General features: G+C 38.4%; 1 protein-coding gene and 1 pseudogene across 1 annotated transcript in view; both read left to right on the top strand.

The window, feature by feature from the left end:
• Positions 1 to 1,155: 1,155 nt before the first annotated feature.
• VWDE (von Willebrand factor D and EGF domains) overlaps positions 1,156 to 17,123 on the top strand; it is a 55,751-nt gene continuing 39,783 nt past the window's right edge. Inside the window, 7 exon segments of the mRNA XM_023724357.1 lie at positions 1,156 to 1,222; positions 4,711 to 4,895; positions 6,683 to 6,914; positions 8,276 to 8,335; positions 8,991 to 9,238; positions 10,004 to 10,093; positions 15,108 to 15,252. Of these exon segments, the coding sequence (XP_023580125.1) occupies positions 1,156 to 1,222; positions 4,711 to 4,895; positions 6,683 to 6,914; positions 8,276 to 8,335; positions 8,991 to 9,238; positions 10,004 to 10,093; positions 15,108 to 15,252 (1,027 nt within the window).
• On the top strand, positions 10,529 to 12,307 carry LOC101356690 (plastin-3 pseudogene; annotated as a pseudogene).

The following is a 17,123-nucleotide window of genomic DNA, read 5'->3' as shown; positions in this document are numbered from 1 at the left end:
CCCTAGTGGAAATGTTACCCCAATTTGCAAATCATATATTCGATAAACTTCAATCAATTTCTATTACTAGTTTAATATGATTTTTGTTTTAACAATTGCCAGTGCATCTCACCTCTATCTTTCTTTTTTTAAGAAAAGTCTGGGTTTTCATCCTTCCCACATTAAATTTTCTTCCATAGTTAGGCTTAAAGATGAAGATTATCTGTTCACTCCCACCAAAAAGTTCTATTTTATTTTCACCCGACAAGATCGGTTGCTTTTTCTGGGTGTAAAAGGAAGTCCACAGAAACATTTTGTTCACCACAAGATACTCCTTTTTAAAATGCGTTAATACTTTATGTTGAAAGATAACTTTTAAACTTTTTTAAAAATTTTTATTGTACTTTAGATGAAGGTTTACAGAAAGTTTTAAACTTAGTAATTTCTCTTCAAATAAAAAAAATTATAATTTTTTTTAAAACCCTTCTTTATGCATTGAGCCATCTCCTGCCCTCACCCATGCTTAGTTCAAGTCTCAATTCTCCAAATCTATAAGAGGACCTGTGGCCTGACCCTTGTGGTGCCCAACAGGGCCCCCGGACTACCCTCTGCTGACTATTGTCTCTTTTCCACTCAGGTAAAAGAGCTGGGAATGGAGTTGCTGAGGGCAAAATCCCAGGTGATGGACACAGGGGTAGCCCTTCTTCCCACCGAACCTTGCAAAGCTTCCTTTACTGGAAGTCCATCTCAGCAGTTTCTAGGATTGCCAAGTGTTCCCAGTGTTTGTTAAGACAGCGAGAAGCGAGGTGCCAAGCTTCGTTTCCCGAGCTTGCCCCCTGGCTGTGCAGCTGCAGAAATGACATGCAAAGTGCTGCAGCCACAGCCGGAACTTAAAGGCGCACCTCGAGTTCCTAGAGGTGGGCGGTTGTAGCTTTCTGACTGGCGGCGGGAGTGAGGAGGAAGGAGTCAAGGAGCGGCTGTGGGAAAGGTCCACTGTCATACCCAGAAAGGCCTGGCTGCTCCTCAGAGCCAAGACATGCATCTCCCCTGAAGGCAGAGTGGGAACGGAGGGACGAAGTTCGAAGATAGGAGCGCGGAGGGGCTGCAGTGACCCCATTCTCCCCCACCGGCAGTGGGAACCTTGGACGTCTTTCGTCCTCACCTGTCTCCGCAGAAATGATTGGCAGAGCCTGGGCGCTGGCGCTGGTACTGATGCTCCTGGCACAGGGGGATGGTCGACAAGGTAGGCGGCTGACAGGTGGGGCTCCGGGATGCGGCTGGAGCAGGGGGTGGGGGTGGGTGGGGGGTAGGTGACTTCTCAGATGACAGGCAGAGTGTCCTTGTGCATCTTGATGACCGCATCTGATATTTGGTGCTGACCGACAGCCTCTCTATCCTGCTCCTGTGTTTGCAATGGTCTCTTCGTCGCTCGAGCTCTTTGGGTTTCCATTGTGCGCAAACAATTGCTGCTCCTTCTCTTGCTCTAACGGCTCAGTCCTGTTTTGTTGTTGGGGTGGTTGTTTTCTGTTGATATCCTGTTCCTTGAAATCCCTTTAATTTCCTGTAAGAAACTTTTGCTTGATCTGCCAGGGATCCTACTGACAAGTGGATTCGAATTTTCCAAATTCCAAACTGTACTATTTCTACCCTCTGCCCTGTAGAAATTATTAATTCGGGAACATTTTATCTCTACAATACATAATCAGTATTTTGTGTATGAAGTTTTTTTGTATATCTGTTAGAATAGGTTTTGCTACTGTAAAAGAGATCTCTATTGAGAGAATAGCCCTCTCTCAACTTCTTTAATCCTTGACGAAGAAAACATAGTTTAAAATACAGTGAAGTTAAAAAAATAAAACAAAGTAGTTTTGTTAGCCCTTCCTACTTGTGTTCAACTAGGAATACTAAATGAAAGGTGACTTGTTCTTATCTTCCAAGTTTCCTGTCGTGTGTACAACTATCTGCATCTTGGGAAAAAAAAATGTGTGCAAAATTTATAACTATTTAGGATATGATTTTGTTCTTTGAACACTTTGTTGACCTTAATCTGTTTTACTAAGGTAAGTTTTGCTTTCTAAAAACTGGGAGCAAGTATTCCCTGGCCTACAATTTGCTAAATATTAAAACCCAATTTTTTGGGTCATTTCCTGAAACAATACAACTTAACATGATATGAATGATCCCTGCCTTCCTTTTTTGCTTGCAGATTTAATGGGCCTTCATGAAGAGCTTTAAAAACATACATGTGTATAACATATGAAATACATACTATAGTTAGACAAAATGTTACCAGGAAAAAATGACCAATATTTATAAAGGGAGACACTTCAATGTTTAGTATAGATTACATAACACCCCCTCCCCCTTTTTGCCCCTATATAATCGCCTTATAATCTCTTTACTTAAGGCAAACGTTGTCCCTTACCAGGTTCTAACATCCTATCGTGATAAAGTTAATAACTTCTTTATGGTTTATAGAGTAAAAATACAAGGGGAGGTGAGTGAAAACACATTTAGTCAGCATTTTTTTTAAAGCACATTTATTGAGATAGTTCACATCCCATATGATTCATCCATTTAATCTATACAATTCAGTGGCTTTTAGAATATTCACAGATATGTGCGACATATATCCATGCTACTCTACAGTCAATTTTACAACATTTTCATTACTTGAAAAATAAACCTGTATCCTTAACTATCGTACTCCCATTTCCCTCTTCCCTCCCCACAGCCTTAGACCACCATTAATCTACTTTCTATCTCTACAGATTTGCCTATCCTGGATATTTATTATAAAAGGAATCATAAAATAGGTGGTCTTTTGTGACTGGCCTCTTTCACTTAGCATGTTTTCAAGGCTCACTCATGTTGCTGCATGAGAGTTCCCATATATTCCCTTCCTCCTGCACACTGTTTCCCCTATTATTAATATCTTGTATCCCTGTGGCACATTTGTTACAATTGAGGAACCACTATTGACATATTATTATTAACTGAAGTCCATAATCTACATTGGTGTTCATAATTTGTGTTTTGTATTCCTATGAGCTTTGACAAATGCATGACATCATGTGTCCACCAATACACTTTCATACAGACTATTTCTGCTGCCCTAAAAAGGCCAGTGGAAATGTGCTCCATTTATTCATCCCTCCCTCTGAATCCCTAGTAACCACTGATCTTTTCATTGTGTGTATATTTTGCATTTTCCAAAATATCATGCAGTTGGAATCATACAGTATGTAGCTTTTCCAGACTGATTTTTCTTTTTTCACTTAATAATACACTGTTAGGATTCCTCCATGTCTTTTCATGGTTTGGTAGCTCATTTATTTTTTATCACTGAATAATACTCTACTGTATGGTTGTACCACAATTTGTTTATCCATTCACCTATTGAAGGGCATTATGGTTGCTTTCAATTTTTGACAATTAACAACAAAGCTTCTATAAGTATTTGGGAGCTCTAGTGGCAAAGTGGTTAAGGCTCTGGCTGCTAACCAAAAGGTCAGCAGTTCGAATCCACCAGCCACTCCTTGGAATCCGTATGGGGCAGTTCTACTCTGTCCTATAGGGTCACTATGAGTTGGAATCGACTCGCCAGCCCAGAACAAAAACAATATAAACATTTGAATGCAGGTCTTTATGTGAATATATATTTTCATCTCATTTGGGTAAATACCTCGGAGCACAACTACTGGCTTGTATGGTAAGCCTACGTTTAGCTTTGTAAGAACCTGCCAGATTGTCTTCCAAAGTGACTGTACCATTTTTCATTCCCACCAGCAATGAATGAGAGTTCCTGTTGCTCCACATCCTCACCAGCATTTGGTGTTGTCAGTGTTTTGGATTTTAGTCAGTGTAATATGTACGTAGTGATATCTCATCATTATTTTGATTTGCAATTCTCTAATGGCATTTGGAGTCCCTGGGTAGTGCAAACAGTTAATGAGCTCCACTGCTAACCAAGTCCACCCAGAGACACCTCAGAATAAAGGCCTGTTGCTCTACTTCTGAAAAAGTAGCCACTAAAAACTGTATGGAGCACAGTTCTACTCTGACACGCATGGGGTCACCATGAGTCAAAATTGACTTGAGGGCAACTGGTTTTAAATACTTTTTCCTTTGCATTGGTGGTTCAGTGGTAGAATTCTCACCTTCCATGTCGGACACCTGGGTTTGATTCCCAGCAAATGCACCTCATACATAGCCACCACCTGGCTGTCATTGGAAGCTTAGGTGTTGCTATGATGCTGAACAGGTCTCAGTGAAGCTTCTAAACTAAGACAGACTAGGAAGAAAGGCCTAGTGATCTACTTCTGAAAATATGCCAGTGAAAACCCTATAGATCACAATGGTCCGATCTACAACCAATCATGGGGATGTAACGGGACTGGATAGTGTTATGTTTTGTTGTACATAGGGTTGCCATGAGTTGAGGGGTCTACTCAGTGCTAATAACAACGACAAAATCAAGAACAATTAGAGTGCTCTTGAGTGTCAAGAACTAATGCAAAAGAGTTCTTGGAGCTTAAATATTTCAGAAAAAGATAGTTAATAGTATTTATGGCAAGTGCAAGTTAAGTCACTTTTGACTTACTGAGAGGCCCTGATGATCTTTATGTTGTGTATTTATTTGCCTTTTGTTGTGGAATTACATTTTCAATGAGAACTGGAATATGTTAACTATGAAAACACATATGTAAAGATACCTATTTTGTATCCTAGCTCAGGAGTGTTCTCCGGGGGGATACCAGATTCTTCAGAGCCCTTATAGAAGTGTCCATTTTGATACAGTGCACCACCAACAGTCAGCTGTTCAAAAGCTGATATGTGACCATTCCCTCTCCCCTGGATGGTATCGTTTTCTCATCTTTGACAGACCTGCTGAGATGCCAACTAAATGTGTTGAGGTATTTCAACTCACTGAGAGCTTCATGAGTTATTTCTTATGTATTTTTTTTTAATATCAGGATTGAACTTTCTTACAACCCGTTTATTTTCACACCAAAATATTATTTTAATTTTGTATTAAGATTGAATTAATTTAAAGGAGTGTTCCCATTTTCTCAATCTAATAATAACAGTAATAGTTAATGTTATATACCATGCAATCCACTAACTGTTTTTAGCCAGAGTATTTTATGTAATCTTCACAACAGCTCTAGATAAGGAGTATCATTATTATTTCCATCTCATAATACAGAAAACATATATTGTTAAGTGTAACTGCTCTAGGGTCACCCAGCTAGCTGGTGAAAGAGCTGAGTATTGAACACAGCAGTCATTCTTCAGAGTTCATGTGATTAACCACAAGTAACCTACAAGCTAGGAGCCCTAGTGGCGCAGTGGTAAAGTGCTTGGCTGCTAACTGAACAGTCTGCAGTTTGAACCCACCAACTGTTCTGTGAGAGAATGATGTGCCAGTCTGCTTTGGTAAAGAGTACAGCCTTGGAAACCCTATGGGGTGGTTCTACTCTGTCCTACAGTGTCGCTATGAGTCGGGATCGACTCGATGGCAGTGGGCAGTGGGTAAACCTGCAAGCAGTAAGATACCATATTTTTTCAAGTACTTAAGTTCTGTTGGTTGCTGTCTGGCGCTGCCTTTGTTAACTGTGGGCTCTGATGGCTTGAAACCTAGAGACCAGCACCTCCTGTTCCAAGACTAAAGAACTCAGCCTGGCAGTGAAATTTCAAAGTAGTTCGTTGTCCCCAAGCTAAAGGCAGTGCACCAAGAGCAAATTTAATACTCATCCCAGTGAAACCTCCCTCTTAAACCTACACTGTGTGCAGCCAACATTCTCAACATATCCTTGCTTTTCTTTACAGCTGTGAACACAAGCCTGGGACTTTCAAAAAACACATTATGTTTAATTTTGTCTATTTATGAACTTCTATAAATGAAATCACACAAGATGTATTTTTCTGAAATTTAGTTTACACAGAGCTCACGCTCTTAACTACACCATATTCTGAGTCTCATCATAGCAGATTCATAGCAGTTTAGCTGAACTAGCCTGAATGCCTTCTTTCACTCAAAGAGCGTTGACTAATACATTTTCTTTCAAAATGCCTCAAAGAGAAGGATGTCGAGTGTATGCCCAAGATCGTGCAGTACTAAGTGGCTCACTTCTGTCCAAAGCCCAGTGTTGCTTCTCATTTACTCTGGTTTACTTTTCTATTTAATTTTATTTTCCATCCGGAAATGATTTGGTAAAGCTTTAACTTGATTTTTTTTCCAGATCTCTAATCAATTGCTCCATCACCAGATTCTGAGCAATCCTTTCCTTCTCCCATGATTTGTTATGCCTCCTAAACGATATATTAACTTCTTGTATGTACCATTTCCATCAGTTTTTCAAGAAGTTTCCAAAATCAGTATGTCTTTGTGCAGACAGCTTCAGATTTGAATGTGTCAGCAATTTTAGTAGATTATCAGATAACGTCCCTTGTTTACAATAATAATGATACAAATGGAATAAACATATTTATAATGTAATAAAATTACATTAATTACAAGAAATCTACTCTTAAATTGAATATGCCTTAAAGTTACTTTTCTTATATAGTACAAATTCAAATTATTAGATGGATAATTTAATATTTTTTAGGGTTGTTTAGGCAAAAATGCAAAGCTGATATGTCTATCATGCCTGAAAATAAATTGGATTTTCAATTTTTTTATCTTCTGATGCAAAAGACGAACCACTGTGGAACACAGATGCCCATCTGGTTGTCTCTGAGAGATTCAGAAACACTGCCTTCTCCTGGGGAGATCAAGCACCTGACAGTTCGTGCCACATGGAAGTTTCTGTTTACCACTACAAAAGACTGCTGTCTTTTTCAAATCCCTGTGTCTGTAAGATACTGTGGAAAATTTTTTGTGTATTTACTGCAGCCCACTCAGGGATGTATGGGATATTGTGCAGAAGGTAAGAAAACATTAATAATGTACATAAACTACTAATTATGGAACTATGTGTGTCATGTGTGCCATATTCTGGATAAATGGTATTGAGCTAATTCAGATCTCACTAAGAGACTTACTCTTCCATTTTTGCTAGAGAAAAGCTATATTTAGGGCTTAAATTGGCCAGAATATTTGTTTAGGATTCTTTATCAAAATGTTAAAATTCTCAAAAATAAGTGTTGGTGTGAAAGAATCAAAGCAGACTTGTTTTCATTTTCTCACTTAAAAATTATTCTGCTTTCCTTATTCCTGTTTATATCTTTTGAATTAAGGGATGAAGGGTGGTGAGTAAAGGTTATTGTAAAAAATACTCATTTAATTTAATTTTCCAAATATCTATCTTTATTGAATGCTTATCCTATGCCAGGAATTATTTTAGGCCTGGAGTTATAGTAGTGAACAAGACAGATGGGATATCTGCTCTCATGGAACTTACATTCTAGTGGATGACCTCGAAGAATACTCATATAAAAATTAACAGGCTATAACCCAAAGAATAAAATAAGTATCCTTGAGTTTTACTCATATAAATACGTGATTGACAGTATAAATAAATGAGGGAAAGGAGATGAACCTTCCTTAAAGAATTATAATAATATATGTAGGTACTACCCCAAGTAGAAGGTGGAGCTTAACTTCTTGCCTTTTGACTGTGGACTGGACTTAGTGACTCACTTCTAAAGAGTAGGATGTAGACAGGAAAAAGATAGTGACTTCACAGTGGAGAAACCTGGCGACACTACCTTAATCAAGTGATCAAGGTTAACACCATCAGCAACAATGCATGTTGATATAATGTACTCCTGATAACATGAAATAAAAAAGGGCACTTCACCTCTGTGGTAGGAGCCCTGGCGGCACAATGGTTAAGCGCTCATCTGCTAACCAAAAGGTCAAACACAGCAGCAGCTCCATGGAAGAAGCTGCATGGAAGAAAAGACCTGGCAATCTGCTCCCGTAAAGATTACAGCCTAGGAAACGCTATGAGGCAGTTCTACTCTGTCCTGTAGGGTCACTATGAGTAGGAATCAACTTGACGTCACACAACAACAACAACAACTTTCCTACAAAATATAACTCAAGTCTAATCGTGAGGAAATGTTGTTAGCTGCTGCCAAATCAGCACCTGATTGATGGTGAGCCCATGCACAATAGGATTGGAAGGCCATTGAACCCTGTATAGCATCACAGCAATATGCAAGCCTCTGGGAATTGTATCTGAGTCTCCTATATGGAAGGCGAGAATTCTACTTGGATATACCCAGATTTATACTTTTCTTTATGCCCACTTGGAATAATTATACGAATTTTAACCTTTTGCAGCTATTTCTGATACAAAATTACAACAATGTGGCCCTGATGAAATTGGAGGTGACTGTGTTCGTACCTATCACATTTTGTGTTTTTAATAATATTCTAAAAAACTAATAATTTCCACAGCTTCAACCCCTAAAGACAGGTAATATAACGATAAGTTTGGCAGTTTATCTCAACATCCTTAAAAATGTACATATCTTTGTATGTAGCAATTCTATTATCTTAAAGGAATACTTAAGGAATGCACAAGCACACTATTTATAGCAACATTTCTTAATAATATGAAAATAAGAAACACTAAATATACAATAAATGGTGATTGGTTCAATACTTAAGATGTATCCATAATGACAAAATACTCTGTAAACATCATTAAAATGTAGGAAAACATTCTTTGTCATTAGTCAATATTCATGGTATGTTGTAGCTTAGATATCAGATTATACAGTATAATCGCATTTTTGTTTTCTCGAAATGGTTTCATTGGTACCAAATAAGTCTTGAAAAAGAAACACCTAAAATATTAATAGTGGTTGTGATTTTTCTCCTCTTTTTAATCTGTATTCCTACTTTTCTGTCTTTGTTTAATTTGTAAATGTTATTTCAAATATTAAGAAACAGTCTTACTATAATAATTCTTAAAATAAATCATTCTGAGTTGCTTTTCTATGTCCTGTATTGAAAGATGCTCAGCTAAAAATTATACCTTTTCTCCCACCAGGTCAGCTGTCTGCCTCATTGCTACCACCACCTCCAGGAAGGCCAGAGATTGTGGTGGAATTGTTTGAGTCCAGACTTTTCTGTAGGTGTGCCTTTGATGTTTGCCCTACAAACAACTCTGTGGGATTTCTCATAACCTGGTCTAGACTTTCCTCTCAATAATTCGATGAGGAGCTGAAACAAGAGACCACAGTTCAGGCATTCTCTCTTTTAGAACTTGACGGCATAAATCTCAGACTTGGAGACAGGGTATGTTTAAAAACAATTTGATTTTCTTTTCTTCTCATAAATGTATTGCTTTTCACAAATGGATTTTTTTATATCCTAAGTATAGTTTTTCTACCCAGAATATAAAACACTAATATTTTTCTTTTTCTTTTTTCCTTGGCAATTGTGCTAATTCCAGTGATAATTGGGTAAATTAGAAATCTTCATAACTACCCAAGAGTATCTGTTTTTAGCAGTTCACTGATTATTATTGATGAATCCTTATAACTCTATGTGTTTTTATGGTTTTAAAATGATGTATTTTTATTCTACAAAAATGTGTTAAATTTTTTTCAGTGATGATATTACTTTTTATCTCTTTTTAAATACACTTTAAATATAAAGCCTGTTGTTGTTATTGGTGTTAGGGTGTCATCGAGTTGGTTCCGACTCATAGCAACCCTGTGTACAACAGAATGAAACACTACCAGGTCCTGCGCCATCCTCACAATCGTTGTTATACTTGAGCATGTTGTTGCAGCCACTGTGTCAATCCATCTCATTAGGGTCTTCATCTTTTTTGTTGCCCCTCTAATGCAAAGCCTACTACATTTTAATTTGAGGTTTGAATAAGTAATACTTTATAATGATGCAATTTTTCTTGGTTTTTAAGCAAGTTTTAGAATTATTTTAGTATGTTCTATTGTCTAATGCAGCAAGAATTGAAATTAAGTATTTAAAGATAATTTGCACACATTTCCTCCATTATTTTCTTGCTAACTGATTATTTGTTAACTGTATTCATAGATATTCTGTAGTGCTTCCATCTTTTTCTTGGAGAAACCATATGTACAAAGTTTAGCCATCGAAAGCCAAGAAATTTTTGTGGGAATTAAGGTATGTAGCAATGGGGATGGATCAGAAAGATTTTTCCTTTGTGGCTTTGTTTTCCAAACTGTGATATACGTATGATGCTGGTTGTTAGACCACATTATAGATGGAATCAAAATGTTGAGACCCAGGAGTTTATTTTTAAAGTATAACCCAGGGGGGCAGAAGTTGTGTGAGTGCGTTGGTCTGAGGCAGTGGGGCCGGACCTGGACTCTGCGACTTTACAAGGAGATGACCAAGCCTTTCTTCCTAGTCCATCTTAGTCTGGAAGCTCTGCTGAAACCTGTTCAGCATCATAGCAGCACACAAGCCTCCACTGACAGATGAATGGTGACTATGCAAGAGGCCACAGGGAAAAGTGCTAGACTTGTTTTACAAGGGAAGAAATTGAGACTCAGAGAAGTTGAAGAGGCTTCACATTATCTTCCTTAAATGGATGAGATGGCTGCCACTCAGATTTCCAAAGATGAGCTTGATGAACTCAAAGAGGCCTTTGCAAAACTTGATCTCAACAGCAATGGATTCATGCGTGACCATGAACTTTATGAACTTTTCAAGGAGGCTAATATGCCATTACCGGGATATAAAAGGTAAAAAGCAGTGATATTGCCAAAACCTTCTGTAAAGCGATCAACAGGAAGGAAGGGATTTGTGCTCTGGGAGGAACTTCAGAGTTGTCCAGTGAAGTTGTTCAGAGGAAGAAAAATATGCTTTCCTTAACTGGATAAACAAAGCTTTGGAAAATGATCCTGATTGTAGGCATGTTATACCAATGAACCTAAATACCGATGATCTGTTCAAAGCTGTTGGTGATGGAATTGTTCTCTGTAAAATGATTAACCTTTCTGTTCCTGATATGATTGATGAAAGAGCAATCAACAAGAAGAAATTCACACCCTTTATCATTCAGGAAAACTTGAACTTGGCACTGAACTCTGCTTCTGCCATTGGGCGTCACGTTGTGAACATTAGTGCAGAGGATTTGCGGGCTGGGAAACCTCATCTGGTTTTGGGGCTGCTTTGGCAGATCATTAAGATCGGTTTGTTCACTGATATTGAATTAAGCAGGAATGAAGCCTTGGCTGCTTTACTTCGAGATGGTGAGACTTTGGAGGAGCTTATGAAATTGTCTCCGGAAGAGCTTCTGCTTCGATGGGCAAACTTTCATTTGGAAAACTCAGGCTGGCAAAAAATCAACAACTTCAGTGCGGACATCAAGAATTCCAAAGCCTATTTCCATCTTCTCAATCAAATTGCATGAAAAGGACAAAAGGAAGGTGAACCACAGTAGGTATTAACATGTCAGGTTTCAACGAAACAGATGATTTGAAGAGAGCTGAGAGTATGCTTCAACAAGCAGACAAATTAGGTCGCAGACAGTTTGTTACCCCTGCTGACGTTGTCAGTGGAAATCCCAAACTGAACTTGGCCTTTGTGGCTAACCTGTTTAATAAATACCTGGCACTAACTAAGCCAGAGAACCAGGATATTGACTGGACTCTATTAGAAGGTGAAACTCGTGAAGAAAGAACCTTCCGTAACTGGATGAACTCTCTGGGTGTTAATCCCCATGTAAACCATCTCTATGCTGACCTGCAAAATGCCCTGGTAATCTTACAGTTGTATGAATGAATTAAAGTTCCTGTTGACTGGAGTAAAGTTAATAAACCTCCATACCTGAAACTTGGAGCCAACATGAAAAAGCTAGAAAACTGCAACTATGCTGTTGAATTAGGGAAGCGTCCTGCCAAATTCTCACTGGTTGGCATTGGAGGGCAAGACTTGAATGATGGAAACCAAACCCTGACTTTAGCTTTAGTTTGGCAGCTGATGAGAAGATATACCCTCAATGTCCTGGAAGGTCTTGGAGAGGGTCAAAAAGCTAACGACGACATCATTGTAAACTGGGTGAACAGAACATTGAGGGAAGCTGGAAAATCAACTTCCATTCAGAGATTTAAGGACAAGACGATCAGCTCCAGTTTGGCAGTTGTAGATTTCATTGATGCCATCCAGCCAGGTTGTATTAACTATGACCTCGTTAAGAGTGGCAATCTAACAGAAGATGACAAGCACAATAATGTCAAGTATGCCGTGTCAATGGCTAGAAGAATTGGAGCCAGAGTGGACGCTCTCCCGGAAGATCTTGTGGTAGTAAAGCCCAAAATGGTCATGACCGTGTTTGCATGCTTGAAGGGCAGGGGAATGAAGAGAGTGTAGAATAACCGATCTGAATAAAAACAACCTTGCTCCCAGGTGCATGATTAGCAGGTCAGCTATTTCCAAGTTGAAGTGCCCATGGCTTAAGAATGTTGGTCATTTAAAGGACTTTGTAGTTTTGATTAACAAGACAAGATCATCAAATCCCTCAGGGGAAAGAGTTTCAATAAAAACAAGTGTTCTTTCCCATAGTCAGCATTGGATTTGTCAGGCACACCTGAAATGTGCTCATAGCCAAACCATTTTACTCTCTCCTCCTAGATTGCTGCCATTGACATTTCCTGTTGCTGTATGTTATTTCTCTCTATGTATCTTTTTCCCTCTTAGAGTGTCCACCTCTTGAGACTTGCTTAGATGATTGGATATGAATATTTTAGATAGGAATTTTCCTTTCCATCCAGTGTGCTAGTTCTTATTGGAGAACTCTGGTCAGAGGGTATTTGGATATGAGTATCCTTTGCTTATCTTTATAGTACTGGAAATTTGCAGAAGTAACTGGCTGCGCAGGATGTAATAGAAGCTTTTCATATTCTTTTATTCTTAAAAATCAGTATCTTTTTACAGTATTCTTTCTACATGATCCTTTTTTATACATTTAAGAATATTTTGATTACATTAAACAAGACTGCTGATTTTGCTACTTTTTTTAAGGGGTCTTCAAGTAAGTAAAATAAAAAACACATTTTAGGTAGAGGAAAAATGTACCTTAAATTTGCATCTTCCCACCACCTAAGCTGTAAACAATTGGTATATTTTGTCTTAAAATACTTGGTTCAATACATGCTTCTTTTTGTTAAACCTGTATTATCAAGCTCTCTCTTTAAATTTAAAATGCTGTTGAATATGGCACTTTTCAGGAAAGAGAGTACTCAGAAGTTAGCCAGGATGCAGTAGGCCAAGTATGCTAAGTGTACAAAGTTTTTGTAATTTTACACCTAAAACAAGGAGATGTGGTCACTAAAAAATAAAAGTATATATGTAGAACTTAATGTACTCTTCCTCTGTCAAGCTTTTTGCTATAGTTTTCAAGATCATAATGTTACTCTAACTCTGAAAAGTGATGTAATCGGGTAGCAATGTATTAGTTCAAATAAAGGCATTTAGATAAGAAAAAAGTATAACCCAGATAACCTTAAGGCACACAAAGTCTGAATGCCCGTGTTAATAAACTAAAGTTGAAATATACTTGGATTATTTCAGAAATATCTTGAATTAGAAGCATACAAAAGCTCTATTCCTATAATTCGTTCTGTCATGCAACTGAAAGTTAGAGTATTAATATATATTTGTTGCACATTTGGGAAAACAAGTACCAAGCCGTGTACTAGAGCCTCTCACTAGGGTAAAATTGACACAGAGGGATGGGCTGTAAGGACTGCAGAGATTAAGCTAACTAAACAAAACACCAGAAATCCGAGAACTGATGAGCTGTTCCAATGGATGAGTAGAGATGACAGGGAATCCAGGAGTGATGGAAGGAGTGGGGCAGTACTAAGAGGTCCAGGCAGGCAGGGACTGTGCCCTGAGAATTCTCAGCCACATGACCAGTTTGTCCTGACTCATCCCTTACCCAAGGACAAGATGGGATATTGGATAGATTGCAAGGCTGTGATTTGAGAATAGAACAAAACCTGTTTCTGGGTCAAGTTCATGTCTACACAGTAGGGACCAGGGAAAGGAGTGAGAAAAGTGGACTACATTGTCAGAATAGTGTAGCCACAGTGGGGATGTGGGGAAGCTGAGCTCAGACCTTGAGAACACAGGAACCCTTTGACCTACGTTGGTAAGCGCTTGGTTAGCAAACTATGCCAGGGCCAATAGTGAACCACCAGGTACTTAGTATTTCTGTGTGCTGAAAGACTGGGCTGTATTACCCAATAAGCAAGGTACACAGTGGTCCAATTATGCCTTCCCATCAATCTGCAGTGCACAATTTCACCTGTCCCCCACCACGTCAAAGATGTGGTGAAACTCATGTGAAATCGCTCACCAAAGATTAGCAAGTAAATACAATTAAGCCCAAGCGTACCTTGCTCAATGCAAGCCAGTGCTACTGTGTTTACCGGTTCATCTGTCCCTGCTAAGAGGAAGAGAATACTCAGTTCTAAAACAGCTGTATTGAAGGCCAGCTCGGAACCGAGAATGCATAAAAACTTCCTGCCTTGAATTAGGATTGGCCTGTGAACTGGGATAGTGTCTGTCCTAGGGCGCAGTACTTGGTAAACCCACCTGTGGAAAACAGAGGCTAGGAAATAAGCTGAAGGTTGAGATATTTCAGGTGACAACAATAAATTGATTTATAATCCAAAAAATACTTCAATTTCTAATTGAGTTGATGAGTACTGTTGTTAGGTGCCGTGGAGTCAGTTCTGGACTCAGGGCCACCATATGTACTAATCCCTAAGAATAAACAGACTCTTGTGGTGTGAGTCGGTAAACTTTAGCACAACAAATGAAAGAATTAAAGAATCTGTCTGTCTCCTCCTTTGTCCACTGCCCACCATGGAACCAGAACCACTAAAGCAGGCTCCGATGAGACTACCCCAGCGTGTGTTAGGGAACCAAGTTGGGTCGAAACTCAGAGCAGAGCAGCCGCTCCATGTACTCTGTGCATTGCTCATATTTCTATAGGTTTGATTTTTAATTTGTCTTGTTTAATTAAAAAATTCCAGTGTTTAAGTGATTACCAACAACTCGTTTAACAAAAGATGAATTGTTGAAAAAATTCCCTTTCAAAATAATTATACCTAAAAATTAGTTATATTTTAACCTGATTGCTCTACATAGTTTCTTATACTAGTTGCAGCCTGAACTGAGCACTATAGCAGAAGATGGGAAAGAATACCAATTGAGGATGGAGAGCACACTTCCTATCGTTTGTTCTGAATTTGGTGAACTCGATCAGGACTGCAAAATCTCACTAAAACTGAAAACTGTAGATCAAGGTAATATACTAAATTCATTTAATTGTACGATTAGATCTAAAATAAAAACGAAAGCTCTTTTCCCTCTAGAAAATGTCACTGGAATATACATATATAATTAATTCTGTTGCGTGTTTATATCAAATTATAGCTGAATCATATTAATACTATTGTGCTAAATTTATGATTGTCAAAGCAATTCACATTTATCCATCCTGGGTTCAATGTATAAATAAAAAATAATAATAATTCAAAGGAGCCCTGGTGGTACAAATGTTAAGCACTCAGTCATTAACCGAAAGGTCAGTGGTTCAAATTCACTAGTTGCTCTGCGGGAGAAAACCTGGTGATCTGCACCCATAAAGATTAAACCCGTTGCCATCGAGACAGTTCCAACTCATAGTGATCCTATAGGACAGAGTAGAACTGTCCCATAGGGTTTCCAAAGAGCAGCTGGTGGATTCAAACTGCCCACCTTTTGATTGGCAGCCAAGCTCTTAACTACTGCACCATCAGGGCTCCCCCATAAAGATTACAGTCTAGAAAACCCTATGAGCTGGAATTGATTCAATGACACACAACAACAATAATTCCGTGAACACCCTCCTCTTTCTCCCTCCCCAGCTTCTCCCCCTTTTCCTCCTCCTTATTCTTCTCTTTTTTGTTTTCATAGATTGAGGCACAAACTACTCCTCCAGAATTTCCAAATCATTCTCACTAAGGGCAGTATAATAAGTATATTAAAATTTTCAGTGTATGCAACATGAATCTTATAATTCATTCTTCACATTTGTCTCCCTAATGCAAGCTTATGTTTGGGATCTTTTATTTTAGAATTCTTCTATTTAAATTAATAATTACATAGATGTTATGTGCATGGCCGCATTTACTTCACTGACCCAGACATATAGAACTAAACTCCTCACACAGAACATGGTAGAATATGAGAAGACAAACAGTGTTTGGCAGTGATTGTGTTAATTGAGTTTTTTTTTTCCCCCTCCTAAGCCTCTGACTTAAAGACCAAACCAAATAAGAGATACATTGATTAAAATATAACCTTTAAGGAAATGAAGTTTCTATTCACCTACCTTTTCACCGTACGGCATAAAATTTTATTTAGTAGTAAATAAATCGAACAGAATGTTTTTCCTTTCTATTTTTTTATTGTTGTAATTAAATGAAGTTTACATTTCAAGTTAGTCTCCCATACAAAAATTTTTACATACATTGTTATGAGACCCTAATTGCTCACCCCATTCTGCGACAGCACACTCCTTTTTTCCGCCCCTGATTCCCCATGACCATTCAACCAGCTCCTAACTCTCTCTGCCTTCCCAGCTCAGTTCTGGACAGAAGCTGCCCCTTTGGTCTCTTGTATCTACTTGACTAAGAGGCACACTCTTCACGAGTTCAAACACAATGTTTAAAGGTCTTTGTGTCTATATTATACCCAGTTAAATCAGAGAAACAAAAATATGAAAAATGTTAGGAAAGAGGAAGAGTCTCCTGGGAATTATGCAACAGGAAAAGAGATGAATAAGGATATAGAAAGAGAAATTAAGATATGCTGTCCTGAGATATGGAGCCCTGATGGCACAGCGGTTAGGAGTTCGGCTGCTAACCAGAAGGCTGGCAGTTTGAATCTACCAACCGTTCCTTGGAAACCCAATGGGGCAGTTCTACTCTGTCCTATAGGGTCACTATAAGTTGGAATTGATTCTATGGCAATGGGTTTGGTTTTTTTTTTTTTTTTTTTTAAATCCTAAAATATTTGGCAGTAAGCAGCCTAAGATAAAATCTAACTACTTGCTCAGATTTTAGCAGCATCATGAGCAACTTTGAAATGAAATTAGACCCTTTCTCTCAGACTGTTTGACACATTCTGCTTA

The sequence above is a fragment of the Trichechus manatus genome, unplaced genomic scaffold, assembly GCF_000243295.1.
Source record: "Trichechus manatus latirostris isolate Lorelei unplaced genomic scaffold, TriManLat1.0 scaffold00242, whole genome shotgun sequence".
Taxonomy (NCBI): domain Eukaryota; kingdom Metazoa; phylum Chordata; class Mammalia; order Sirenia; family Trichechidae; genus Trichechus; species Trichechus manatus.
Note: the sequence above shows the minus strand (reverse complement) of the source record. Positions and strands in the feature narration are given on the sequence as shown.